The sequence below is a fragment of the Lolium perenne genome, chromosome 1, assembly GCF_019359855.2.
Source record: "Lolium perenne isolate Kyuss_39 chromosome 1, Kyuss_2.0, whole genome shotgun sequence".
In the NCBI taxonomy this organism is placed as follows: Eukaryota; Viridiplantae; Streptophyta; class Magnoliopsida; order Poales; family Poaceae; genus Lolium; species Lolium perenne.
The window spans coordinates 68,937,886-68,965,857 of NC_067244.2; the positions used below are offsets into that span (position 1 = coordinate 68,937,886).

The 27,972-nt window shown below is 41.9% G+C and overlaps 1 protein-coding gene across 1 annotated transcript; it reads right to left on the reverse strand.

The window, feature by feature from the left end:
* Positions 1–238: 238 nt before the first annotated feature.
* LOC127296363 (indole-2-monooxygenase) lies at positions 239–2,420 on the reverse strand. The gene is made up of 3 exons (XM_051326425.2): positions 1,866–2,420; positions 1,343–1,777; positions 239–1,004 (listed from the first exon to the last, which is right to left on the reverse strand). The coding sequence occupies exons 1-3, from the start codon at positions 2,367–2,369 to the stop codon at positions 375–377; spliced, it is 1,569 nt and encodes a 522-aa protein (XP_051182385.1). The 5' UTR covers positions 2,370–2,420; the 3' UTR covers positions 239–374.
* Between the last annotated feature and the right edge of the window lie 25,552 nt (positions 2,421–27,972).

The following is a 27,972-nucleotide window of genomic DNA, read 5'->3' on the forward strand; positions in this document are numbered from 1 at the left end:
CCCAAACCCCCCCCCCCCCCCCCCCCCCCAATCGCCTTTTTGAATTTTTTTAAATGTAAAAATTCAAAAAAAAAATCCTATGTGTTATGTGCTCTAGTTGTAACATAATGTTTTTTTGCATAATGGTCCCATGTTTCGGTAAAACGACGTTTCTGGTTGCATACAATCCTCGATGATTTTTTTATGGGACATCTGATTTCAACGGACTGAATAAGTACTTATTGTAAGAAATCAAATGTAGTAGAAAGGTACGCATCTTGCATTCAAACGTAAAACCATACTATGTTCAGTTCATCAACATCGTGTATGTATGCAAATGTGAACATGAACACACACGCAAGCATGAACTACGGCACATGCACACTATACACCGATCACACGGCTATATGGGTTCTGGGGACAAGCATGAGCTTCTCCTTCCTACGAACCGTGAGGCCAAACACCTCCGCCATATCAACGTCCTCCTTCTTCACACCAGCCGGAAGCTCCCAGTCGAAGAAGTACGCCAGGTTCGCCAGCATGATCTCGACTGTAGCCAACCCGAAGTTGAGTCCAGGACAGATCCTCCGGCCAGCCCCAAACGGCACGAACTGGAAGTCCTTTCCCCTCAGGTCCACCGCTGCTCTGGCACCACCCTCGAGGAACCTCTCTGGCACGAACTCCTCTGGTTTCTCCCAGGAGCCAGGGTATCTGCCGAGAGCCCACGAGTTGATGATGGCTCGAGTTCCAGCAGGGATCGTGTAGCCGTCAACCTCGCAGTCAGTCATGGCCAGGTGAGGGAGAAGGAGTGGCACCGGTGGGTACAGCCTGAGCGTCTCCTTCACCACGGCCTTCAGATAGTTCATGCCGGAAAGGTTCTCTTCCTCGACGAGTTCTTGTCCCCTGGGAGTGTTGTTTCTTACCTCCGATTGCAGCTTGATCATGAGTTGAGGATTGCGTATGAGCTCGGCCATGGTGGATTCTAAGACCAAAGCTGACGTATCCGTGCCCGCGGCGAAAATGTCCTGTATGTTGTTCATTAAAAATTAAGATGGCGAACGTAACATAAATATATGCATGGAAATCTATTTCTCATTGTTTAACTTAATTATCAGTGATCGACACGTTGCAATACATGTTAAAACTTATAACTAGCATGGACCACAGAGCAACCAAAATGCCAAGATCTAGTGCGATCCATGTACAAGTAGCAAAATTGTAGTTGCAATCTCATGTGCAGGATGTTGTAACTCATGGCATGAAAGAATCGACGCGATCCAACGGTTTGGGAGTCCACTGAGACTTGAGATTTAAAGAGAGTTCAACTGAAAATTAGGAAAACCGAGATTACTTATTTACTCACCATTAGGATGGCCTTGATGTGGTCTCTGGTGATACCCCGGAACTCTTGCTGAACCGATAGCAACACGTCGGTAAAGTCAGCCTCTTCTTGCTCACCGGTCCTGTTCTCTTCGTGCATCGAGTTCTTCTCGTGATCGCTGATTATGGTCTCGAGCAATTCGTCCCATCTCCTGTGGGCCTGCTCGGCCTTGTTGGAGACGAACCTATTGAGAATGGCTAGTCTTGGGAAGTAGTCTTCGAGGTTAAACCCTCCGAGGAGAGCCGTGTTTGCCTCGACCAGCTCTCTGAACAACTTGTTCCGGCCTTCAGCCCTGAAGAACTTGCCCGAGACGGCGCGGCAGACCATGTCGTTGGCGTACGCGTTCATCGTCTCGCCTAGGTCGACGGCCGCGTTGGACGCCGCCGCCTCGCTTATCCTTGCCATCACCTGTTTCACCTGTAAATGAAGAGGTTGTGTAAAGTTAGTCATGGAGCCAATGATCGAAGGGTGGCCGTGAAGCTGTACGCTGGTATGTGCTAGTCACCTCGTGTAGACGGGCGACGCGGTACGACTGGACCTTTTTAACGCTGAAGAGGTGGGTGGTGACGAGCTTCCTCGCCTGCCGCCAGTGCTCGCCGTAGGGGGAGAAACCGATGCCCGACGATGGCCCGTACAGAAGCACCGCGGCGATATTGGACGGCGGGCGGGACGCGAACATGTGGTCGTGCGTCCGCATGATCGCCTCGGCGGCAGGGGGGGACGACACCACGAGGTTCGGGACGGCGCCGAGGCGGAGGAGCATGAGGCCATCGGGGGCGTGCGTCCTGGAGAGGTTGCAGAGGGAGACGTGAGGGAGGTCACCGACGAGGTGGAGATGGCCTATGACAGGGAGCCCCGGAGGGGAAGGTGGTAGACGCTTTGCTTTGTTTCTGCTACTGGTTGTGGTGGCAAGGTGCAGTAGTAGTATGAAGAAGAGCAGTAGCAGTGCTTGCAGCTGCAGAGGTGTCTCATGCATCAGTTGGTACACAACCTCTGCGTAAGGAGCCATCGGGAGGGCGCTGCTAAGTTGGCTAGGTTGTGGCGTGCTAGATCGATTAGAGAGAGGCCGCAAGCTTTTATAGCTGCATCTTTTCCCACACCTTTTTTTTTTTACATTTTATTTTGGAAACACAGAATAGACGTAGCCACTCATACATACACACATACACTCATCCATATAAACGCATGAATGCAGAACCTACGTCTATGAGTACATTCGAGAGTCTGAGTCTAAAAAATTGATCTGACGAGTCTGGAGATTGACGAAATCACCATGGACACCTCGCTGTCGACAGAAACCTCGCCTCCAACTGAAAATATTCCGTCTTTTAATGAGACACCGAAGTGTCAAATCTGAGATTTAAATTCTAGTGGGCTGGAGGTGCCACTACGCTCCTAACCATCCAACCACATTTTGTTTTGGTTGCCCACCACATAAATGCTATGCGGTATCTTTTTTCACACGTAGTTGAGTGTGTCCATTGCTTGGTACAAGTTTTTTTTTTTTGAGATAAGGTTCACCACAGTCTGTTCGTGTCCAACCGAAAAATATTTCAGCTTTTAATAAGACACTAAAGTGTTAAATCTGAGATTTAAATTCTGGTGAACTGAAGGTGTCACTATCCACCTAACCTCCAACCACATTTTGTTTTGTTTGCTCATCACATAAATGATATGCGATGTCTTTTTCCACACTAGCTGAGCGGTTTTTTTTTTGAGATAAGGGTCACCGCCCTCCATTCATTAGGAACATGTATAGGAGCCGAGAAACGTCTGCACGTATGCACAACGCTCTCGTATGTACGTCAAAAACAGAAATACCTTGAAAGAAAATGACCCAACTTTTGTACGATCGGGAAGGTTTCTGTGAGATTTTGCCGTCGGGATAGGAAAAAAACTTCACTCCTCATATTCCGAAAGAAACGTGGTGAATAAGACCCATCCCATAGACATTTTGTGCGGAGATGGGTCAGAAATACGAGCGGCAGGTATACACTTGTAAAACGGATTGATGAGCTCGATTTTTAAGTCTAAATCTAAACAGATTTTTTGTTTGGTGCTAGAGTTTTTTTTGGAAATTAGTAGGGATAATCCCCACTAAACTGTAAATTCGCACTTATTTCTAACTGACATGTTTTGTATGAGAGTGTTGAGCTAGTTTAATTTCTGTTTATCCTCATTTTTTAAAATCTTAGTGTATTTTTCTAAATCCGCATCTCTAATCCACTAGGCATGCATGAAATTGAATAATAACGACTTCTAAATTGACCGACGAGCCCGACCGAAGACGGAACAAACCCGTGTTATGATAGCCGAATGGACTAACTAAGACTTTGTTTGGTAGTAGAGTATTTGTGGACCAATCCTCTAGAAAGTTATCCCTAATAATTCCCATAAAACCTTATCTCACGCGTTCCACTGATTAGTGCACCACGGCAAATCAACAAACCTTAGCAAACATTAATTTTTTTAGGTAACAAGTCACATAGGAAATTTCATAGACCAGCAACTTTTGAGGAGAACGTTGCACAGTCAGTCACTCAAATTTCGTTTTGCACAAATCAGTGAGTCTTTGGGTAATTCTTTGCACAAAGCTCTAATGAGTAGATTCCTGCGTTTAACAGCATACCTGGCAGCTACCGTGGCCTGCCATAGCTATCTGTATCAAATTAGCAGGAAAAGGAAAAGATAAAGTGTATAGTTCAACTAGATATGGTTTGAGTGTGAAACAAAATTGGAGCATACTGGAGCATCATAGATTAGCTAGTAATATGAGCATTGGAGCATCAAAATGACAACAATATTGGAGCATTCTAGTAGCAAAGATGGCAGCAACAATATAACCACTTATAAAATGATGACATGAAAAATGATTTCTCATGGGGAGAGCCCATGGTATACTTAAGAAGGGTGGTGAGGCAACCAAAATTCGTCCTTAGGCAGGATTCGAACCCTGGCCGGCCGGGAGTGCCACTGCATGTCCGACCACTAGGCTATGCCCCGCCGCCGCAGATTGGTGCGGGAGGGGCTTGAGGGGAATGCATGGGCTGCGGACATCACCGGTGAGCTATCCGTGCCGGCGGTTGTTCAATACCTGCGCCTATGAGAGGCCATTGCTCACGTACCCCGGGTCGGGGTTGGGGAAGATCGGTTCTCCTGGAAATGGCGCGGCGATGGTCAGTTCTCTTCTAAGTCCGCTTACCGTGTGCTCTGGCATGGTACGTGCGGGCTGCCAGGGGCGACGCTGGTCTGGGATTCCTTCGCGCCACTACAGTTCAAGCTACATGCTTGGTTGGCTTTGAGGCGTCGATGTTGGACGGCAGATCGGAGGCTGCGCCGCGGATTGCCCACTCACACGCTGTGCCCCCTGTGTAACGTCGCGGATGAAACCCTCGATCACCTCTCGCTCCACTGTGGGTTCGCTCGGGGGGTTTGGGCCGGCCTGGTGGTTCGGCTGGGGCTCCCAGATATCGTTCCCGTGGGAGACGACGGCATCAACGAGTGGTGGACTCGGGCGGCTCATCGGTTCCCACTGGCGGATAGGAAGAAGGCCAACTCGCTGATCATGCTCACTCTGCGCATGCTGTGGCTCGAGCGCAACGCTAGGGTATTTGATGGTAAGATGTCGCCGGTGAATGCTACCTTAGGATCAGTCCTTGAGGAATGGCGTGTGTGGTGTGAGTGTAGAGGTAGGCGGATTAGAGATGTTCACTAGTTCTCGCCTACTTAGTTAGGCCGGTTCGTTGGGTGGATTCTCTTCGCTTGTATGGGACATCTTGGTCCGCTTCTTATGCTTAATACAATGACACGCAGATCTCCTGCGGGTTCTCAAAAAAAATGATGACATGAACAAATCACATAACCAAATGCCTTGTGTCCCATGGCACGTACAACCATCATCTTCAATTCATCATCACCAAAATATGTGTCTCTTTGCACATGCATCACACAAAAAAATTCTAATATGACCACCACGCCTAGCATTTGCACATCATTCATCTTATCCATTCTCAGCTTCAAGACAGCAATGAAGTAGCCATACATTCTAGAGTTTAGATACTCCATTCTAAAGTGAATCAAGTGAAACATGAGGTGCACTGATCTAACCTTGATGTGGGCATAGTCCGCATTATCCTCCATCATGATTGCTGATGTCTTCTTCACCCGACACACCTCCTCAAGCATTTTCAGCCTGCAGACATGATCCCACCTTGCTCTCCAGTGTCTTAGATGGTTGTAGAGCTAGTCCACACCAACTTCACGGCCGGTGAACTTGAGAACAACCTCTACAATAGCTTTCAGGTCATGGTTCCTGAAGAACCGAACTCCAGTCGTTCCTTCCTTCACCAACTCGCACACCCGATTCAGCACGAAGGTAGACATAGGAGTAGGCCATATCATGATGTTCTTCTTCCTAATAGGGTAGTACCTATCAGGCAGCGGGATGTACCGGAGTGGCTGAGCCGGCAGCACAACCCACAGATCAGGGGAGGCCGGCGTCCTATAGACATAATCAAAGTACCAAAGTGCAAGAAAAATAGTAAGCAAGCTGTTTGTTTCACACTTACAAGCTAATAGGACAACCTCATTGACAATAGTAAGAAAACTAGAGAGAGATATTTCTCTATTTAATTTTCCCCTATGGTCTCTTTATATAAGGGGCAAAGTGGGGCAAACGGGCCGAGCGCCCCTCCCTCACCCTCCCCCAGGAGTGCCCTTTTTAACTACATAAAAACATATTTTTATTAAATTAATTATATTTTAACATATTAATTCATCTAATTAATATCTTAGACATATGCTTTAATTTCCTTTTGTCCGAGACATCTCCCAAACTATTCCGAACACCTTTCGGACAATACCGGAACCCTATTCCGGATATCTCTCTCAATTCCGATGAATCAAAAACTATCTCTAGTTTTGTTGAATCTTTAAGTGTGTTACCTATGGTTCGGGAATAACACATACATGATCCGAGACATTGTCTCCGTTCCATTAATCACTAGGGGGGTCTAGATAACCATGGTGATCTATATGCATTCCACAAAGATATAATCGTCATTTGAACCATTGCGTCGAGTCTTATTCCTTTTGTTCATTCGATACCGGCACTCGTTCGAGACATGATCCTTGGTATCACAATACCTAGTATGGTCTCGTTATGGACAATGCTATTTCAACTCGTTCGTGTGTAATTCCATCCCCATGACCTAGTCATACGGTGCACAGCTTTCATGGATGTAATCTCACCGAGTGGGCCCTTTGTATCTTTCCGTTACGTGGACAAACAAATCCCGCTATTGATCCATACCCCTCAACCATCCCATTGGAATACCCAACTACACCTTTTTTTGATCACCCTATTACAGTGTGACGATTGATGCAGTGAAGGCAACCTTTGGTGAAAGTGATTAGATACGAGCTCACGGTCTAAGGATTAAGTCACTACACACTTAATAAACATCATAATTTGAACTTAATGATACTTGATCGTGCTACAATACTTATGTTATGGGTATGTCAATCATATCATTTATCAAATCGATATAACCTCATTTTCCATGATATGTATGTCCATGATCGGGAAAACCTCGATCAATGATTGACCTCAATGAACTAGTTATGCACTTGTGTGCTTACTAGGGACTCATTATTTGTTTACAATACCACAAGTGTATTAATATTTCCTTTTAATACAATTATAGAATGGAACAAAATTAATTATAAACATTTGACATATAATAAATATCTATTATTATTTGTCTCTAGAGCACTATCTCCAACATTAACTACCTCTAACCAGTAAACGAATGGCATTGGTTTTGATCGATCGGTAGGATGCAAACAAGACAAGAGATAACAATGTTGATTTCTTTGGTGGAACATGTCCACCATTGATGTACAAATTCACCACTCCAACCATTCTGAACTCTATGGTACGGGTGTCATGCTCATGGAGAATCTGAAAGGAACTTCTCAACAAAGTGTCCCATCATTATCTTGACTTTGCAACTACACAAGCATATACAAAATGATCCATTAGCAAGTCATGAATGAAACCATGAATGATCATTAGCAATATATTTTTAATACCTTTTGGATAATTCCATGTACCAATATTTTTTCCGTGCTTAGGAGACTGCTTCTTCTTACCATTGTGCTGGAGTAGGACTAAACCGCACTACCCTTTTGTTTGCGTATCTAGTTCAGGTAAAGTAACACACCAACTGAATACAAAATACATTACTAAGAAGAGTAGAAAGTGTACACAAAGTTCATTATTAGAAGTTGAAGAACACACATAGTTCACCATTATATTGCAAGACTAGAAGATGAAGAACACACATAGTTCACCATTACATTACAATACTAGAATATGAATAACACAATAGAGTTGAATATTACATTACAAGACTCCAAGTAAGACACTGGCTACACATTGTGGTAATCATTCCACATCTGCATTGCGGTTTGGTCCCTCAAATTTTTTCCCTTCCACGTGGTTCCCCGAGAGTGGTACAACATCATCTAACTGTTGTACCACATCAACATCATCAACATCATCATCATTGTTAGGGAGATCCACACAATTTTGTGGGTCTATGCTATCATGTTGGTCTTCAAGCCAGTCTTCATCACCATTCTGTTGTTTTATGATATTGTGAAATATTGGTGTATCGGCTTGTATCTTAACCTGATTCCATATTTTGTGGAATGTGCCAACTTTGAGAATAGGACTATTTTTTTTAGAATTCCCAAAAGCATATAAATATGGTTTCTAAGGACAACATGGTGATGGCTAACAATTCCATGTAGTTTTGTGGATGTCGGCAGCCACATCCAAATTCCTTCAAGTGGTAACGAACCCATCGGTACGGTGCAAGAATTGGGTGCTGCCATAGCCACCAAAAACTAGGTGAAACTTTCCAACATGGACTGTGAAACCTCTTTGTATGGAAAAATTAAGCACCATAGCATCACTAGCTAACCCTTCCCAGCCGCAGGAAATGAATGTTACCTTGAGGTCGAAGTCGCATGCAAACATAAAATTCTAGCTTAGGGTGCCTTTACTATTCCTCCATGGAGAGGCACGACTAGGTGTTCTAGTGACTGGCACATGGGACCCATAAATAGCATCAATACAATTTTGCATATAAAAAGTTTGGGAAAAAATAAGAAATAGATAAGAGAACAATTTTGGTAGAAAAATAAGGGTTGAATTCTGGACCTGGAAATATGAGAAGAAGCGGCGTATGTAGATATCTTTGGATGAGTTTCATAGAGATTAAGAGGCTTGGCGATTCTTGTTGTTAAGGTTGGAATAATATCAAAGAATTCCTTGACATACTTGCTGAAACTCCAACCACTATGCTTAAACTCTAATTGCATATTTTTTGTATGAAGCATTATGTGAGAGCATGTACAATAAAAGAGTTAGCTTCTCTTCCACCTTGATTCTAGAATCTAAAATCAAGCCCTCATCTCTAAGATATGACGCTAACCACATGAAAATGTCTAGCTCCATCCTAAGGCAACTAAGCACTCCTTGAGGTGTCCTCCAAGCAATTCTATAATATGCTCATTGCCATATACAAATGAAAGGTGTTGTTTCTATCTTTCTTTTTCCATGTCAAATGGAAGTGCAATGCAGACAAAATGACAAACATGAATATTTATCTGAAGTTTTTCATCATACTAATATACGTTCTATACTCCGCAAGTCCATGATATGCACCCTATATTTAATCAAATCATGGTTATCTTAGCACTGAAAACTAGGACTCAAGTTGTTGTCTTGACAAAGCCAGTGAAATCCATATATGTGAAATGATATACTTAATATAACCTGGTACTAATTAAGTATAGCATTTTAGACCAAGCCAGGTTAATTAAGAAAACAAACATCACACCAATCACTAAGTTTTCGTCTTGTATCCATCATTATGTTATCCAACTATTGGTTTCAGTAAAACTAATGACAAAATTGGATAATTGATTGCCTTCTCTGAGGAAAATTGATAAGGCCACACATAGCATGGTTTATTGCAACATGCTAGTTCAAGACTATAAAGGGGAACAAATAATGTCGACTCTAATTGTTTAACCCATTGCAGCTAAAACACCATATGAATTAACGTATAGTTGATATTAAGTTGTATTGTGTATCAAGTTTCAGAAACTATCACTAAAGTTAACACTGAAGGTATTCAAGCTTACTGCAGAGCCTAGGTAATTAACCCACTTCATCAGATTAGAATGATTGGAATGGTATTGAAGAAGCTACCAATAACATTTGCATGATCAATCCAATTTTATGAAATTAACAACCCAATTTGTATTCGTACTTCTCTAGAGCACAAATGACAAGAAAAGATTCTAGTATTTCAGAAGCTAAAACAGAGAAGTTATAAGAGCATTGTAACTATACCCAGGGAAGTATGTAAGCTGAATGTCAACCTTCAAATCTTCAAAAGAACAACAAATGGTTGGTAGTACATAACTGCATAGTTAACCTACCAACCAAGATAAATTTCTTCTTTCTCTCAATTCATGCAACTAATAAATACATATAATTGCAGTTCATATTCCCAAGTGAATTATCCCTTGTCTGTATTCCTGAGTGAATTATCCCTTGTGTGTTTTTACAACCACTACGCTTAAAAATCACACACTAACCACCAGACGAAAACTTACTCAATATACTGTTCTCCATTCCCAACATGTTCTATGTTCCCATATATACTATACTAACTAAGATAACTTATATATCAAGATATAAAAATTGAGGAAACAAGCACTAACTAAGATAACTTATATATCAAGATATAAAAATTGAGGAAACAAGCACGTACAAGGAATAAAAATAAAACTATTTATTTTAGACAAGTAGATAAACATACCAGTGTTTTTACACGATCCCGTGAGGATGGAGTCTCGTCACTAAATGAATTTACCGGAGAGAATGCAAGACTTGCAGAATAGCAAAACCTGAAGAAAGAGAGCAATCTTCAGTGTAACACTTGCGGAGTAGCAAAACCTGAAGAAAAGAGCAATGATCAGGTCAAGTTCTCAATGGGCAATCAACGGCCATATCAAATAGATAATAAAAGGACACAAAGACAAATAGGTAAGCTACTGAATCCAAGTGACAGTCACAAAGATAAATACTGGAAACCATACAAGTATTGACTTCGTGCAGTACAATGAATACTACAAACTATACTAGTATATGCCAGTACTAACCCAAAGTTAAAGGATGAATCTCGTGAGACAAACAGAATGGTGGCGGTGTAGAGAGAGAGAGAGAGAGAGAGAGAGAGAGAGAGAGAGATAGAGAGAATGCGAGCTTGGATCCTGAGACTTTTCCAGCCTTCTCAATAATCACCTACATTAAATAGATTGTTTAAAGAACGGATGTCCAAACAAGTTACAAGGAAATTTGAATTATCATTCTATTGTATAAGTTCCGGTGACTTGCAATCGGTGGTCTTACACGATAGAAAGTTAGTTAGCAAGCTTCCTCTCTATTGCTAACAAGTTGTGTGCGTGCTTTTCTATGCTGGCCTAAATCATTTACACACTTATTTTTGATTCAGCTTAATGTTAGGACCTTGAATATATGCTAGCTATAAGAACCAAAAATTGACAGCAAGTGCTCGAAATACTATCTGTTCATGCAAAGATATAATAATGGATAGATGTGCTGCTAAATGGAACATGTGAACAAGCTACTGGTTGCCGGCAATGCAAAACATAATTTGTTCATGCAAAGATAAAATAATGAAAAAGCTAATGAACAAGCTAGTGGTTGCAGGCATTGTAAAACATAGTAGTGATTGTGCAAAGGTGATCATTCGCTGCCCAATCTAGCAGCACCTGCTGCCAATATGGCTGAGAATCGGTCATGTATACCCGAGGTCTAGGTCTGGGATTTGGTCCAAGTAAAAAATGTTTGTTGGGGACGGGGTTAATCGGGGATGGGAGGGGAAGTTTTGGCCCTAAACTCATGTACCAAATAGGCTTATGGGGATTGGCGGAGATTTGGGGATGAGCCCGAGATAATACTCGCCCATCCCCACCAATACACTCGTACCAAATGAGGCCAAAGTAGAAACCTGATGAGAATACAACTGGTTAACCTCGTCGGGTCGGAAGATATTTAATCGTTTCAACATTCCAAAGTTAGGCATAGTATTTCTGGAAGTGGATACCAATACAAGTATTTGCATTTAATCGCTAATAAGAAACATTGGAAAGATAAAATCCTCCCGCTAGAATAAGAGGAGGATGGTACGATAGTTGGTGAGGATCACCTAAAAATCTATACAAAAAAGTTTTCATCGGTTGTTGTAGGTATACTTCATGGGTATGCCAATGACATGGTGTAGATCCGGCAAGACCGGGTGGCCCACAGATGGTGGTGGTGGCATATGGCCCACCAGGCGGCCCAGTTGTTGTTGATTGAAGATGGAGGAAGTCCAGCCCAAGAGTAAGGAGCCGGATCCCAACCAACCTACACCAGGAGTCAGAACTATGGAGGCCCATTAAGGAAGCCGGATCCATGACAACAAGTTAGGAAGTAGGTGGATCATTGACGTGCACGGCAATGTAATATTACGTAGTTAGGAAACTTGTATTCCGGGTAGCTAGGACTGTCCGTAGAAACCCTAGAGCCGTGTGTCTTTATAAGCCAGATCATGAGAGCCCTAGAGACATGATGACCCACAAGTATAGGGGGTGTATCGTAGTATCTTCGATAAGTAAGAATGTCGATCCCAACGAGGAGCAGAAGGTGTTGACAAGAAGTTTCGATGAAGGATTCACTGTAAATGCTCACAGACAAGTAGTCAGGGGGTTTTGATGTAGCAGATGAATAAAGTACGAGTAAGTAAAGTGCGAGAGTAATAATTTGCAGCGAGTGGCCCAATCCTTTTTAGCACAAAGGACAAGCCGGTTTGTTTACTTATAATGACCAAACGTTCTCGAGGACACACGGGATTTTAGTCTAATGCTTTCGCTACATACGGCTAATTAATCTTCATTGTTTTGATAAGTGTTGTGTGGGTGAACCTGTGCTAATGTACCTCCCTTCCTAGGACTAATACATACTTGTGATTATACCCCTTGCAAGCATCCGCAACTACAAGAAAGTAATTAAGATAAATCTAACCACAGCCTTAAACTCTGAGATCCTGCTATCCCTCCTGCATCGATATACCAACGGGGGTTCAGGTTTCTGTCACTCTGGCAACCCCGCAATTGGCAAACGAGTACAAGATGCATTCCCCTAGGCCCATAAAGGTGAAGTGTCGTGTAGTCGACGTTCACACGACACCACTAGAAGAATAACACCACAACTTAAATATCATAACATTGAATATTACTCAACCATACTTCACTACTAACATTTAGACTTCACCCATGTCCTCAAGAACTAAATGAACTACTCACGAGACATCATATGGAACATGATCAGAGGTGATATGATGATGAATAACAATCTGAACATAAACCTTGGTCCAACGGTTTCACTCAATAGCATCAATAACAAGTAGAAATCAACACCGGGAGAGTTTCCCCTATCAAACAATCAAGATCAAACCCAAATTGTTACAGCGGTGACGATGTGCAGCGGTGGAGACGGCGGTGATGATGATGGTGGTGATGATGATGGTGATGGAGATGATGTTCAGCTCGATGGCGGTGACGATGGCGTCGATTTCCCCCTCCGGGAGGGAATTTCCCCGGCAGATCTCAGCCTGCCGGAGAGCTCTTTTCTCTCTGGTGTTCTCCGCCCCGCAGAGCCGGCTGTGACTCTTCGCGACTTACTCCCCGGAGCTTAGGTTTTTGGGACGAAGAAATACGCGAAGGAGAGGAGGCCAGAGGGGGCTGTGGGCCCCCTCCCCACAAGGTGGCGCGGCCAGGGCAGGGCCCGCGCCGGCCTGTGAGGGGGGCCCATGGTGGCCCTCCTCGGCTCCTCCTTCTGGCTCTCGTCATCTTCTGGAAAAATAGGATTTTTCATATAACTTTCGTCAAATGTTGATCTTCCGAAATATTGCATTCTGACGGCGCTTTTTCCAGCAGAATCCTGACTCCGGTGCGCGATCCTCCAATAATCATGAATCATGCAAAATAGATGAAATAACATAAGTATCATCTCCAAATATCAAATATATCAATGAACAACAGCAAATTATGATATAAAATAGTGATGCAAATTGGACGTATCAACTCCCCCCAAGCTTAGACTTCGCTTGTCCCCAAGCGAAACTGAACTCGGTAAACAGGACCACATGTTTATGGAGTGAAGAGTCGGTAAATAAAATACGGACAAGAAGCATCATATTCATTCACACAAGACATTCTAGTAAACAACTTCCTCATATAATCGAACTTGAAACAAGTATAGGGTAATCACAAATAAAGGTGCATAAGAAATCATAGTTGGTGATGGCAAACTTCGTTCTTGGTCAGAGAACAATTAACAGGTTATACTTATCTATCGAGCAGCGCTCTTATGTTAAAGTTTATATGGCACAACTTGCATACTCAATCATAATAATCTCCTCATGATCCTTGATAACCTTCAAAGCTATATTCATTCAGATAAAACTTATATTAAACAAGGAAGAGTAAAAGACATGATGAAGTAAATCACAATATAGATGGTTTGATCACAACAACTCAAATGCTTGCTTAAGATGGAGGGAAATAGGTTTACTGACTCAACATAAAGTAAAAGACAGGCCCTTCGCAGAGGGAAGCAGGGATTAAATCATGTGCTAGAGCTTTTTCAGTTTTGAAATCATATAAAGAGAATAAAAGTAACATTTTGAGAGGTGTTTGTTGTTGTCAACGACTGGTAGCGGGTACTCTAACCCCCTTGCCAGACAAACTCTCGAAGAGCGGCTCCCATAAAGTTTTATTTTGGGTTGGCACTCCTTCCAACCTTTCTTTCACAAACCATGGCTAACCGAGTCCTCGGGTGCCTGCCAACAATCTCATACCATGAAGGAGTGCCTTTTTATTTTAGTTTTATTATGATGACACTCCTCCCCACCTTTGCTTTCTCAAGCCATGGCTAACCGAATCCTTCGGGTGCCGTCCAACAATCACATACCATGGAGGAGTGTCTATTTAGGTTAATTAATTTGGGACTGGGAATCCCATTGCCAGCTCTTTTTTGCAAAATTATTGGATAAGCGGATGAAGCCACTACTCCATTGGTGAAAGTTGCCCAACAAGATTGAAAGATAAAACACCACATACTTCCTCATGAGCTATAAAACATTGACACAAATAAGAGATAATCAATTTTGAATTATTTAAAGGTAGCACACGAAGTATTTACTTGGAATGGCAGGAAATACCATGTAGTAGGTAGTTATGGTGGACACAAATGGCATAGGTTTGGGTTAAGGTTTGGATGCACGAGAAGCATTCCCTCTCGGTACAGGTTTTTGGCTAGCAAGGTTAATTAGCAAGCACAAGAGTTGAGGGAAAACAAACAAATATACATGTGATAGAAACAATCATGCATCTTCCTTGTAAGCACAAACAATTTTAACTTCAGAATAATAAGCTATGAGCTAACAAGAAAAGAAGACAATGAAACAACTACATGTATTTCTCTTTTCTACTTAAACCTCACAGTGTTATTGCTAATGACCAATGCTAAGTTTGCCAAAACCAAATAGATTAACTCAATGCTCCCAAAGTGATACTAATACTAATAACAAGATCAATCATATAATAAAGATTGCAAACTAAAATAAGATGTGCAATATGTAAATGATAAGACTTCTCATTAATATTCCATAACGATAACTCACACCAAGGGATACAAAGACAACCAACTAAAAGAGAGATACTTCCACACTGCAACCCATCTTATATGATAGCTTCCCTACTCATTATATGACACTACTTGATAGTAAAAAGTAAAAGATAGTGATGATGTGATACCGCGGTACTCCCCCAAGCTTGGAACAAACCATGGGGATGCCAATTCCGATGATGAATTACTCCTTCGGCGATGGTGGTGATGAATTCCTCCCCCGCTTCTTACAGATCTCCTTCAGCTTCAGTTTCTCAGTTTGGCAGTTCTGCACTAAGACTCGAAGAGATTCATCGTTATCTGAAGTTGGCGGTGGCGGCCTTGTGATGGGGATCGAGTAATATTCCAGCATTCTACAGAGTCGGTAATTCTCCTCCTGAAGTATTTCCACTTCTCTTCTTAGAGCACGGTACTGATCACAAAACTCATCGGTAGCTCGTAGAGCTTCTTCCAACACAGGGAAAGATTCGAGGCTAAGAGCAGACGGTAAGGGTCCCTGCAAGTTATGAGAAAAAGAACGTCGAGTGTCAACAGATCCCACCAAGGATTGCTTACTCCCAACGGCTTTTTGCTCTTGTTTTGACGACACCCTCTTCACTTTTTCCACCGAAAGCCCCTTGCCCTTGTTGTTGGAGGCCATGGTGCTCCTAGATTGAAAATAGATCCTGGTAGAAACAGCTCAAAATAAAACACGTCGAGAAAATGATATACGGACCTCCAGGGGTCCGGGGGATTATATAGCAAGAATTTTTATGTCATAAGGAAAGTACCAGGTCGAACCAGAGTCGGAGAGGGGCGACGAGGCGGCCAGCTCATAGGGCGGCGCAGGCCAAGGCCTGGCCGCGCCGGTCTATGGGGGCACTCCCTCGTGCGTCTCCTCCACTCCGTTTCAATCTCGTAATTTTTCATATTTTCCAAAAATACCAAAAATATTGTTCGGAAAGTAAATTGCGAACTTTTTATTACCAGTACTGTTACCTATTCAAAGTCGAGTTCTGGTGGACTGTCAATTTGACCTTTGATGAAAGCCTCCGGTGTTTCCACTCGAATAACATCAACATCTACATTGTAAGAATCACCTGAGATATAATGCTTGAGTCTTTGTCCATTCACCACTTGTGTGGCATTGTCTTGGAGAGAGCTAATTTTAATTGCTCCTGAACGATACACCTCCTCAACAACATATGGTCCTTCCCATTTCGAGAGTAATTTCCCTGCAAAGAATCTGAGACGAGACCGATACAATAGGACTTTATCCCCAATATTAAACTCTCTTTTGATAATCCTTCTATCATGCCATTTTTTAACTTTCTCTTTAAAGAGTTTAGCATTTTCATAAGCTTCACTTCTCCATTCATCTAGAGAACTCAATTGCAGCAACCTCTTCTTACCGGCTAGTTTAGGATCTTTATTTAGTTCTCTTACAGCCCAATAAGCTTTGTGCTCTAGTTCTAAAGGTGAATGACAAGCTTTTCCATAAACCATTTTATAAGGTGACATACCCATGGGATTTTTATAAGCAGTTCTATATGCCCATAGTGCTTCCTTCAATTTACTAGCCCAATTCTTTCTAGTTTTATTAACAGTCTTTTGCAAGATAGATTTAATCTCTCTATTCGATAATTCTACTTGCCCACTAGTTTGAGGATGATAGGCGGAAGAAATTCTATGATTAATACCATATTTAGCAAGAGTTTTTCTAAAACCACCATGAATAAAATGAGAACCTCCATCAGTCATAATATATCTAGGAACTCCAAATCTAGGAAAAATAATATCTAAAAGCATTCTTAAAGAAGTCTCACCATCAGCACTTTTTGTAGGTATGGCTTCCACCCATTTAGTAACATAATCAACAGCAACAAGTATATGAGTGTTACCTTCTGAAGAGGGAAAAGGTCCCATGAAGTCAAATCCCCAACAATCGAACGGTTCAATAACAAGAGTATAATTCATAGGCATTTCATTGCGTCTGGAGATATTACCAACCCTTTGGCATTGATCACAAGATAAGATAAACTTCCTTGCATCTTTGAAGAGAGTTGGCCAGTAAAAACCTTATTGTAGAACCTTTTGCGCGGTTCTTTCTCCAGCATGATGTCCTCCATAAGCACTACCATGACATTTACTCAATATCTCCTGTTGTTCATATTCGGGAACACATCTTCGCAGAATACCATCCACTCCTTCTTTATATAAGTGTGGGTCGTCCCAGAAATAATGCCTCAAGTCATAATAGAATTTCCTCCTTTGCTGGGCTGAAAAGGTTGGAGGCAAGTACTTGGAAACAATAAAGTTAGCATAATCAGCATACCAAGGACTGTCTCGCGAGCTCACCTTTATTACAGCCAATTGTTCATTTGGAAAACTATCATTAACAGGCACAGGATCATAAGCAATATTTTCCAATCTAGACAAATTATCAGCAACAGGATTATCAGCACATTTCCTATCTACAATATGTAAATCAAATTATTGCAACAGAAGTACCCATCTAATAAGCCTTGGCTTAGCATCTTTCTTTTGCATAAGGTATCTGATTGCAGCATGATCAGTATGTATAGTAACTTTTGAATCAACAATATAAGATCTAAACTTATCGCAAGCAAAGACTACAGCTAACAATTCTTTTTCAGTTGTAGCATAATTTCTTTGAGCAGCATCAAGGGTTTTACTAGCATAATGAATAACATTCAATTTTTTATCTACTCGCTGTCCAAGAACAGCGCCTACAGCAAAATCACTAGCATCACACATAATTTCAAATGGTAAGTTCCAATCAGGAGGTTCAACTATAGGAGCAGTTGTCAAGGCTTTCTTTAGAGTTTCAAAAGCTTCCTTACAATCATCATCAAAAACAAAAGGTACATCTTTTTGAAGAAGATTAGTAAGAGGCTTTGAAATCTTGGAGAAATCTTTAATAAACCTCCTATAAAACCCAGCATGACCAAGAACACTACAAATACCTTTAACATCCCTAGGATAGGGCATCTTCTCAATTGCTTCAACTTTAGCTCTATCAACTTCAATACCTCTCTCGGAAATTTTATGTCCCAATACAATTCCTTCATTAACCATAAAGTGGCATTTCTCCCAATTAAGAACAAGGTTAGTTTCTTCACATCTCTGCAAAACTTTATCAAGGTTCCGCAAGCAATTATCAAAAGAATTCCCATAGACAGAGAAATCATCCATGAATACCTCTACAATACTCTCGCAAAAGCCATGAAAAATAGCAGACATGCATCTTTGAAAAGTAGCAGGGGCATTACATAAACCAAAAGGCATACGTCTATAAGCATAAGTTCCATAGGAACAAGTGAAAGTGGTTTTCTCTTGATCCTTAGTTTTAACAGCAATTTGTGAAAACCCAGAATAACCATCAAGAAAGCAAAAGTGAGTATTCTTAGACAACCTTTCTAACATTTGATCAATAAAAGGTAAAGGGTAATGATCTTTCTTAGTAACTTTATTAACTTTTCGATAATCAATGCACATCTATACCCTACAACTACTCTTTGAGGTATGAGCTCATCATTATCATTAGGCACAACAATCATTCCTCCTTAGGAACACAATGCACAGGACTAACCCATCTACTATCAGCAATAGGATATATAATACCAGCTTCAAGAAGTCTTAATACCTCATTTCTTACCACATCCTTCATCTTAGGAATTAGACGACGCTGAGGTTCAACAACAGGCTTCGCATCATCTTCCATATTAATGGCATGTTGGCAAATAGAGGGAGAAATCCCCTTCAAGTCATCAAGAGTGTAGCCAATAGCACCTCGGTGTTTCTTCAATATTTCCAATAACCTTTCTTCTTCAAACTCTGAAAGCTTAGAACTAATAATAACAGGATATATTTTCTTATCATCAATATGAGCATATTTAAGATTATCAGGCAATGGTTTTAAATCAAAGACAGGATCTTCCTTTGGTGGTGGTGTTGTACCCAGATCTTCTACCGGTAAATCATGCTTAAGAATAGGTTGACGAAGGAAAATTTCATCAAGCTCATCTCTTTCTTCCCTAAAAACTTCACTCTCACTATTCTCCAAATGCTGCTGCAAAGGATTATTAGGAGCAAGAGCAATAGATGCACACTGTTCAACTCTAAAATCATTATTAGGCGAATCAGCTTTATAAGGAGTTTTGGCAAATTTAGAGAAGTTAAACTCATAAGATTCACCAGCAAATTTAGTCAAAATTTTCTCTTTCTTGCAAGCTATAACAGCTCCACAAGTATTTAGAAAAGGTCTACCAAAAATGATAGGACAATATTTACTAGCAGCAGAACCAAGTACCAAAAAGTCAGCAGGATATTTAATCTTACCGCATAGAACTTCCACATCTCGAACAATACCAATTGGAGAGATAGTTTCTCTATTAGCCAGCCGAATAACCACATCAGTATCTTCAAGTTCACAAGAACCAATTTCGTGCATAATCTCCGTGTAAAGCTCATAAGGAATAGCACTAATACTTGCACCAATATCACATAAACCATAATAACAATGATCTCCAATTCTAACAGATAGCATAGGAACACTAGCTTTTCTAGACTTATTAGGATGTGAAACAATATTAGAAGCATCTTCACAGAAAATAATATGACCATCTTCTACATTTTCAGTCACAAGATCTTTAACAATTGCAACGGCAGGTTCAACCTTTATTTGTTCTTCAGGTTCTATAGGTTTCTTTTCACTTTTATTAACCGCACTATTTATAACAGAGTACTCCTTCATTTTAGCAGGGAAAGGAGTTTTTTCAATATAAGCTTCAGGAATAACATGATCAACAGTTTCAACTACAACACATTTATTTATAGATGAATCAATTTTATCTTTATACGGTTCATGATACTTATCAAAATTCTTCTTAGGCAATTCATAATGAGAGGCAAAAGCTTTATAAAGATTTGCAGCAACTTGAGAATCAAGACCATAAGTAGCACTCATATTACGAAATTTATCAGTATCCATAAAATCTTCAATGCATTTGTAATCATAATTTATACCTGATTCTCTATCTTTGTCGTTCTCCCATCCTTCAGTATTTTCCTGGATCCGATTAAGAAGGTCCCTTTTAAACTCTTCTTTGTTGCGCGTAAATGATCCAGAACAAGAAGTATCCAGCAAGGTCTTGTCTTGAAAAGAAAGTCCTGCATAAAAATTATCAATAATAACATTACCAGGAAGCTCATGAATGGGGCATTTGAGCATTAAAGACTTCAATCTCCCCCACGCTTGGGCAATACTCTCTCCATCATGAGGCCAAAAATTATATATGCGGTTCCGATCTTTGTGAATTTCACTTGGAGGATAGAACTTAGAATAAAACCGGGGCACAATATCATTCCATTCAAGAGAATCCCCATTATCCAGTAATTTATACCAATGCGCCGCTTTACCAGACAGCGATATAGAGAATAATTTCTTCCTCACTTCATCCATAGCAATACATGCACACTTGAATAAACCGCATAATTCATGTAAGAACAGTAAATGATCTCCAGGGTGGACGGTTCCATCCCCGTATAACGGTTATCCACTACACGTTCAATAATTTTCATAGGTAATTTGTATGGTATTTCTTCCTCACCTGGCGCCTCATCCACTACCTTTGCAGTAGTAGTAGATTTTCCAAATAAAAACTCAAGAGAAGATCTCTCCATAATGAATTATGGCAGCAGGCAGAAATAAAATCAGCACAAACAGTAGAAATTTCCCTTACCAATTCCACTTACCAATAGCGCTTCACTCCCCGGCAACGGCGCCAGAAAATAGTCTTGATGACCCACAAGTATAGGGGGTGTATCGTAGTATCTTCGATAAGTAAGAATATCGATCCCAACGAGGAGCAGAAGGTGTTGACAAGCAGTTTCAATGAAGGATTCACTGTAAATGCTCACAGACAAGTATTCAGGGGGTTTTGATGTAGCAGATGAATAAAGTACGAGTAAGTAAAGTGCGAGAGTAATAATTCCAGTGAGTGGCCCAATCCTTTTTAGCACAAAGGACAAGCCGGTTTGTTTACTTATAATGACCAAACATTCTCGAGGACACGCGGGATTTTAGTCTAGTGCTTTCGCTACATACGGCTAATTAATCTTCATTGTTTTGATAAGTGTTGTGTGGGTGAACCTGTGCTAATGTACCGCCCTTCCTAGGACTAATACATACTTGTGATTATACCCCTTGCAAGCATCCACAACTACAAGAAAGTAATTAAGATAAATCTAACCACAGCCTTAAACTCTGAGATCCTGCTATCCCTCCTGCATCGATATACCAACGGGGGTTCAGGTTTCTGTCACTCCGGCAACCCCGCAATTGGCAAACGAGTACAAGATGCATTCCCCTAGGCCCATAAAGGTGAAGTGTCGTGTAGTCGACGTTCACACGACACCACTAGAAGAATAACACCACAACTTAAATATCATAACATTGAATATTACTCAACCATACTTCACTACTAACATTTAGACTTCACCCATGTCCTCAAGAACTAAACGAACTACTCACGAGACATCATATGGAACATGATCAGAGGTGATATGATGATGAATAACAATCTGAACATAAACCTTGGTCCAACGGTTTCACTCAATAGCATCAATAACAAGTAGAAATCAACACCGGGAGAGTTTCCCCTATCAAACAATCAAGATCAAACCCAAATTGTTACAGTGGTGACGATGTGCAGCGGTGGAGACGGTGGTGATGATGATGGCGGTGATGATGATGGTGATGGAGATGATGTCCAGCTCGATGGCGGTGACGATGGCGTCGATTTCCCCCTCCGGGAGGGAATTTCCCCGGCAGATCTCAGCCTGCCGGAGATCTCTTTTCTCTCTGGTGTTCTCCGCCCCGCAGAGGCGGCTGTGACTCTTCGCGACTTAATCCCCGGAGCTTAGGTTTTTGGGACGAAGAAATACGCGAAGGAGAGGAGGCCAGAGGGGGCTGTGGGCCCCCTCCCCACAAGGCGGCGCGGCCAGGGCAGGGCCCACGCCGGCCTGTGAGGGGGGCCCATGGTGACCCTCCTCGGCTCCTCCTTCTGGCTCTCGTCATCTTCTGGAAAAATAGGATTTTTCATATAACTTTCGTCAATTGTTGATCTTCCAAAATATTGCATTCTGACGGCGCTTTTTCCAGCAGAATCCTGAATCCGGTGCGCGATCCTCCAATAATCATGAATCATGCAAAATAGATGAAATAACATAAGTATCATCTCCAAATATGAAATATATCAATGAATAACAGCAAATTATGATATAAAATAGTGATGCAAATTGGACGTATCAAGACACAACCACAACTCATTATAACAACACGAAAGCACCCACATAATTCCAGACAAGCAGGAGTAGGCCCTGCCTCTGTGTAGCATGATCCAAAGCTGGGTAACTCGCGTACCACCATCCCGATGACTCTCCGCCCTATGGCCCCATTTCCTCCCCCCCCCCCCCCCTCCATGAGGATCCCTCCTCTGGGGTATTGTCGAGTAAGCAACGACCGTTGGCACCCACCGTGGGGCTAGCGGCGTCTGGAGGCCGGAACCGGGCGGGTTCCACCTTTGGAGGCTAATACGTTGCAAACGCATGTATAATTTTTGATTCTCCATGGTTGTTTTACATCAATTGATATATGTTTTGTTTACACTTCATGGAACTTTTGTGAATTTTCCGTAACTAACCTATTGACAATATGCCACAGTGTCAGTTCCTTGTTTTCTGCTATTTTGTATTTCAGAAAAGTTGTACATGAAATATTCTCGGAATTGGACGAAACAAAATCCCAAGTTCCAATTTTATTGAAACAACGACGGAGTCTAGAGGGTAGATGAAGGAGGGCTAGGAGGCGGCCAGACCAGGCCTAGGCGCGGCCCGCTGGCCACACCTAGGGGTGGTCTGGGCCCCCTGGCGGCCACCAACCTCGCCCTTCCGCCTATAAGAAGCCTCCCGATGCGTGAAACCTAAATCAATAAGTCTCCACCCACGAAAGTTCTGTAGCTTCGCCACCATTGCAGACAAGATTCGGGGGACAGAAGTCTCTGTTCCGGCACCCTGCCGGGAATTGCCCCCGGAGCCATGTCCATCGACTCCACCGCCACCTTCATCGTCATTGCTGACTCCCGTGATGAGGAGTGAGTAGTTCTCTCCCGGGGCTGAGGGCTTTACCGGTAGCTATGTGGTCTATCTATCTCTCGATGTATGATCTTTATGTGATCATGAGCTTTGTAATCTAGTTGAATAAGTAGATGTTATTCTTCAACTATTGTGCTACTCAAGTGGTTTTATTATGTGATTTCCGGGGACACCTTGTCCAGCGGTGTGAAGGTGACAGTGTGCAGACCGTGTTTGTTTCTTAAGCTTAATTTATAGAAATATTTATGAATTGTGGTGTCTAGTTAGTACCATCTTTGTATGCTCAAAGTAATAGCGTGGGGCGTCCATAGATTGGGAATGTGAACTTTAAGGACTTCTTATGCATCCCTACGTAGTGAATTTGTGTTTGTTATCAAACTGGAGAGTGATTCAAAGTAGCGTAGTGAAGAGATAATATCTATGTATTCAATTATGGTATCATTGTTGAGAATGTCCACTAGTGAAAGTATGATCCCTAGCCCTTGTTTCCAAGCATTGAAACACCGTTTACAAACAGTTCTGCTACATGTTTGCTTGCTGCCATTTTTATTTCAGATTGCAATTACTACTTACAATCATCCATATTACTTGTATTTCACTATCTCTTCGCCAAACTAGTGCACCTATACACCTGACAAGTATATTGGATGTGTTGGTGACACAGGAAACTTCTTGTATCGTAATTGCAGGGTTGATTGAGAAGGATATCTTTGACCTCAACCTCCCTGAGTTCGATAAACCTTGGGTGATCCACTTAAGGGAAACTTGCTGCTATTCTACAAACCTCTGCACTTGGAGGCCCAACACTGTCTACAAGAATAGAAGCGTGCGTAGACATCAAGCTCTTTTCAGGCGCCGTTGCCGGGGAGGTAAGGTAAAAGGTACTCACATCCTCTGGCTGCTAAATCTTCTAGTTGCTGGTGAGTGCTCGAAGTTTTTTCCTTTAGATTCCCCAATTATATCTTTTTGTTTCTTGTTTTTATTTTCAGTAGTTAGGCTTCATAGAAAACAACAACAAAATTAGAGTGCTTTATAGTATTTATCTTGAGTTGGGACATGAGGTGTTTGAAGAGAAAATTAAAAAATCTATGGAACTTTATTTGCATGCTAATAGCAATGTTATTAGTATGAATTCTTTGAACACCATTATTGCTAATACTATGGAAAATTCTAAGCTTGGAGAAGCTAGTTTTTATGATCTTTTTAGACCCCCAGCTTTAGAGGAGAAAATTTGCTCTGATGATATTTTATCTCCCATATATGATGATGCTTGTGATATTTTAAATCAACCTCCTGAAAGTATTCCTTTTAAAATACCTATGAAAATTGTTTAAAAGGTCGTGGATGAGCGTTATGCAGGGGATGGAATAGTCCATCCAAGTGATCACTTGTTGAAACTTAAACAACTTTGTGAGTTATTTAAGGTTGCAGGTTTATCAAGAGAAAATGCCGTGAATAAATTATTTCCATTGTCACTTAAGGACAAAGCAAGGGAGTGGTATCAGCTACTAGATGATCCTCATCATCTGGAGTGGAAGGAGCTTGCATCTCTTTTTTACTTTAAATTTTATCCTCCTCATGAAATGCATTTAGATAACACTACTAGGAAAAAGGCTATTGCTGACGCACCATTTTTTGCTACTGCCGGCGCACATGCCTACACCGGTACGAACGGGCCGGTGATAGCTAAATATCCCTGGCGCACCAGAGGGTTCGTGTGCACTAGGTAGAGCTAGCGCCGACGCAACATCCTAGTTCGCCGGTGCTATAACTTTTTGGAATAAAAAAAGTAGGGCCAAACGCCCGCATGCATCTGCAGCGCAGGCCCTCCACGTGATGCTTGTGCTTCCATTATTACAAGCAGTAAAAGAAATTACAAGTGCTCATGAACATTTACAAGTGCTCATGAACATTTACAAACAGCACCCTAAAAATAAAACGAAAAAGCAATCGGGTGCTTCTCTTCTTCTCCTCTCTGTGCGCCAGTCACGGAGGTGCTCCCCGCCTGGGAGCACGACGAACTGGGTGCGGCCTCACACCGCGCACGCCGCCTCGCCACGTCCCACCCGGAGCCGCCGCGGTGGCGTAGCGGTCCTCGAGCATCGCTAGAAGGCGGAGGAACGCGGAACTCTTGCGCGCAGGGACCTCGAATCAGCACCGCCGCTCAATCTTGGAGCCGCCTCCCGGTACAGCCCCGGCGCCGCTCCCTCTTGGAGGTTCTTGTCGCCCGCGGTGGAGGCGTCTCCGGTGGCCCCGCTGCCAGTGACGAGGACGATGACAGGGGATCGGCTGGTCAAGCAGCCAGGGCCGTGAAACAGCGCCATCCTCGGCTCAACCCGCGACCGCGGCTCTGCCTGCCGACCTTGGCTTGGCTCGTGACCACGGCGTGAGGGCACCGAGGGCGGCGGCGGGAGATGCATTGCTGAGAGAATGGGTATGGTGAGAGGAAGACTCTGTGTGGGAGATGCGCCCGCGAGAAGAGAGATAAGAGAGGGTCATAGGGACGGGTGGTGTCTTGTGTGTGGCACGCGCAGGACGCGGGGACGTGGTCCTGAGGTGCTTTTTATTTTTTTAAATCTTATTCGTATATCGTCGCTGGCGCACTCGTTTTTTGATCCGCCGGCCAAACTGTCATCATCCCCGGCGCATGATGTTTTGATCCGCCGGCATTGTAGCCTGGCTAGAAGCCTTGGTACGAGCCTCCAATATCACTGGCGCACAAGACAACAGGTGCGCCGGCAATAATAAGGTACCACCAGCGCGCCCAATAATTGTTGCGCCGGCGGTAAATAGCACCGGCGTACCATATGTTTAGTGCGCCGGCGGTAACTCTTACAACTATAGACCTTTCCCTAGTAGTACAGGAACTATATTTATAATTTTCATCCTGATGATGGAGAAAGTATTGCCCAAGCGCGGGGAAGATTGAAGTCACTAATGCACAGATGTCCAATTCCTGAGCTCCCCAGTAACATTGTTATTATTAATTTTTATGCAAGGCTTTCAAGGCAATACAAGGACTATCTAGATGCTTGTTTGGAGAGATCTTTCACAAGTAAGGAGGTTGAAGCTAAGTGGGATCTTCTTGAAGCAATTCAAAACAATACCAAAGATTGGGATAACGATAAAGGTAAAGAATCAGGTATAAACTATGAGTATGATTGCATTAAGTCTTTCGCTAAAGCTGCTGATTTTCAAGAGCTTAGTGCTAAATATGGTCTTGATCCTAAAATTATTGTTGATTGTTGTAAAGCCTTTGCTTCTCAGAGTACGTAATTTTCCTAAAGTAAATTTGGATATATACCATGAAATTTTTAAAGACACTTGCATGAAAAATGAAATTATTATTAATTATTGCAATACACATGCCCAAACTTCTGAAAGTACTATTTCTTATAAGCATGTTAGTTTTTGTGGAGCACTTAGACCTTGTGAAAAGAATCAAATTGAAGAGGAATATTGTATCCATCGCAGGAATAAAAAAACTAGAATGTGGGGCAGGGTTTTAAATGATCTTGGTAAAAAAGTTTGTGCCCTCTACCCTTTTGTTTGTGAACTTTGCTATGAAGTAGGTCATTTCAATTTTCAATGCTGAGGCCATGATAATAGCCTTTCGAATCCAATGAGTGCTGCAAGTTTGTATTGTGATGACATGATCACTCCTAATCAGCATGATGTACTTACATTATTTTTGGGGAGTGAAGAGTTATCAAGGAAATCTTCTTTGGTAGATATGAGTGCTCTTGATATGAATAGCGTCCTACATGGATGTCATCTTTATTGTGTTGATAATTTCCATGCAAATACTTACATACCAAATATTTTAAAAGACGAAACGTTACCAAAATATGACAGGACTAATATGTGTTTTGCTCTTATTAATGAAAAGGAGGAATCATCCAAAGTTTCTTCTATTGTTTCTGACAATAAGCAAGGGTATGTGGAGAAGATCCCTTTCAAGCCTCTCCCTCCTAAAGAGAAGAAGAAGAAGATGATGAAGAAGAAGAAGAAGAAGAGAAGTTGGAGTAAAAGGAGAGAGGAAACAGTATTTTCCTCGAAACATGTTGCTCCTATTATAGTTTTTGTTGATGAGTCTGAACACGATGATGAGCCTATGCCTGTTACCTATAGTAGTGATCATGATTGGGAAAAGCACACTACTTTTGATATTGAAAATCGATTTGGTATCAATTCTGAAAATGATGATGTTAATAATTGTTGTACTATTAGTACTATCCATGTTCCTTCCAATGATTATATGTTTACAAATGAACACACTTTGGAACATGACTGTTCTATTGCTTATAATGATAATATACTTCCAATATATGATGATTACAATGGTGAATACGATATTTTCAGTTCACCTACTATTGAGGAGAAAGTTAATTATGATTACTATATGCCTCCAATATTTGATGATTATGGTGGTAAGAATAACAATGACACTACAAGAAAAGTTCTAATCGTCAACATCCAATTTTCGTCAGGTATGGCCCCTTTTTCGTCGCCTATGGGACTAAGCCGACGATATGGGTTCTGTGGTCCAAACTGCGTCAGGCAAAATCCTACCACGAATTTTTCGGAACGTCGCGTTTGGGCGCCCTTCCGCCACGGA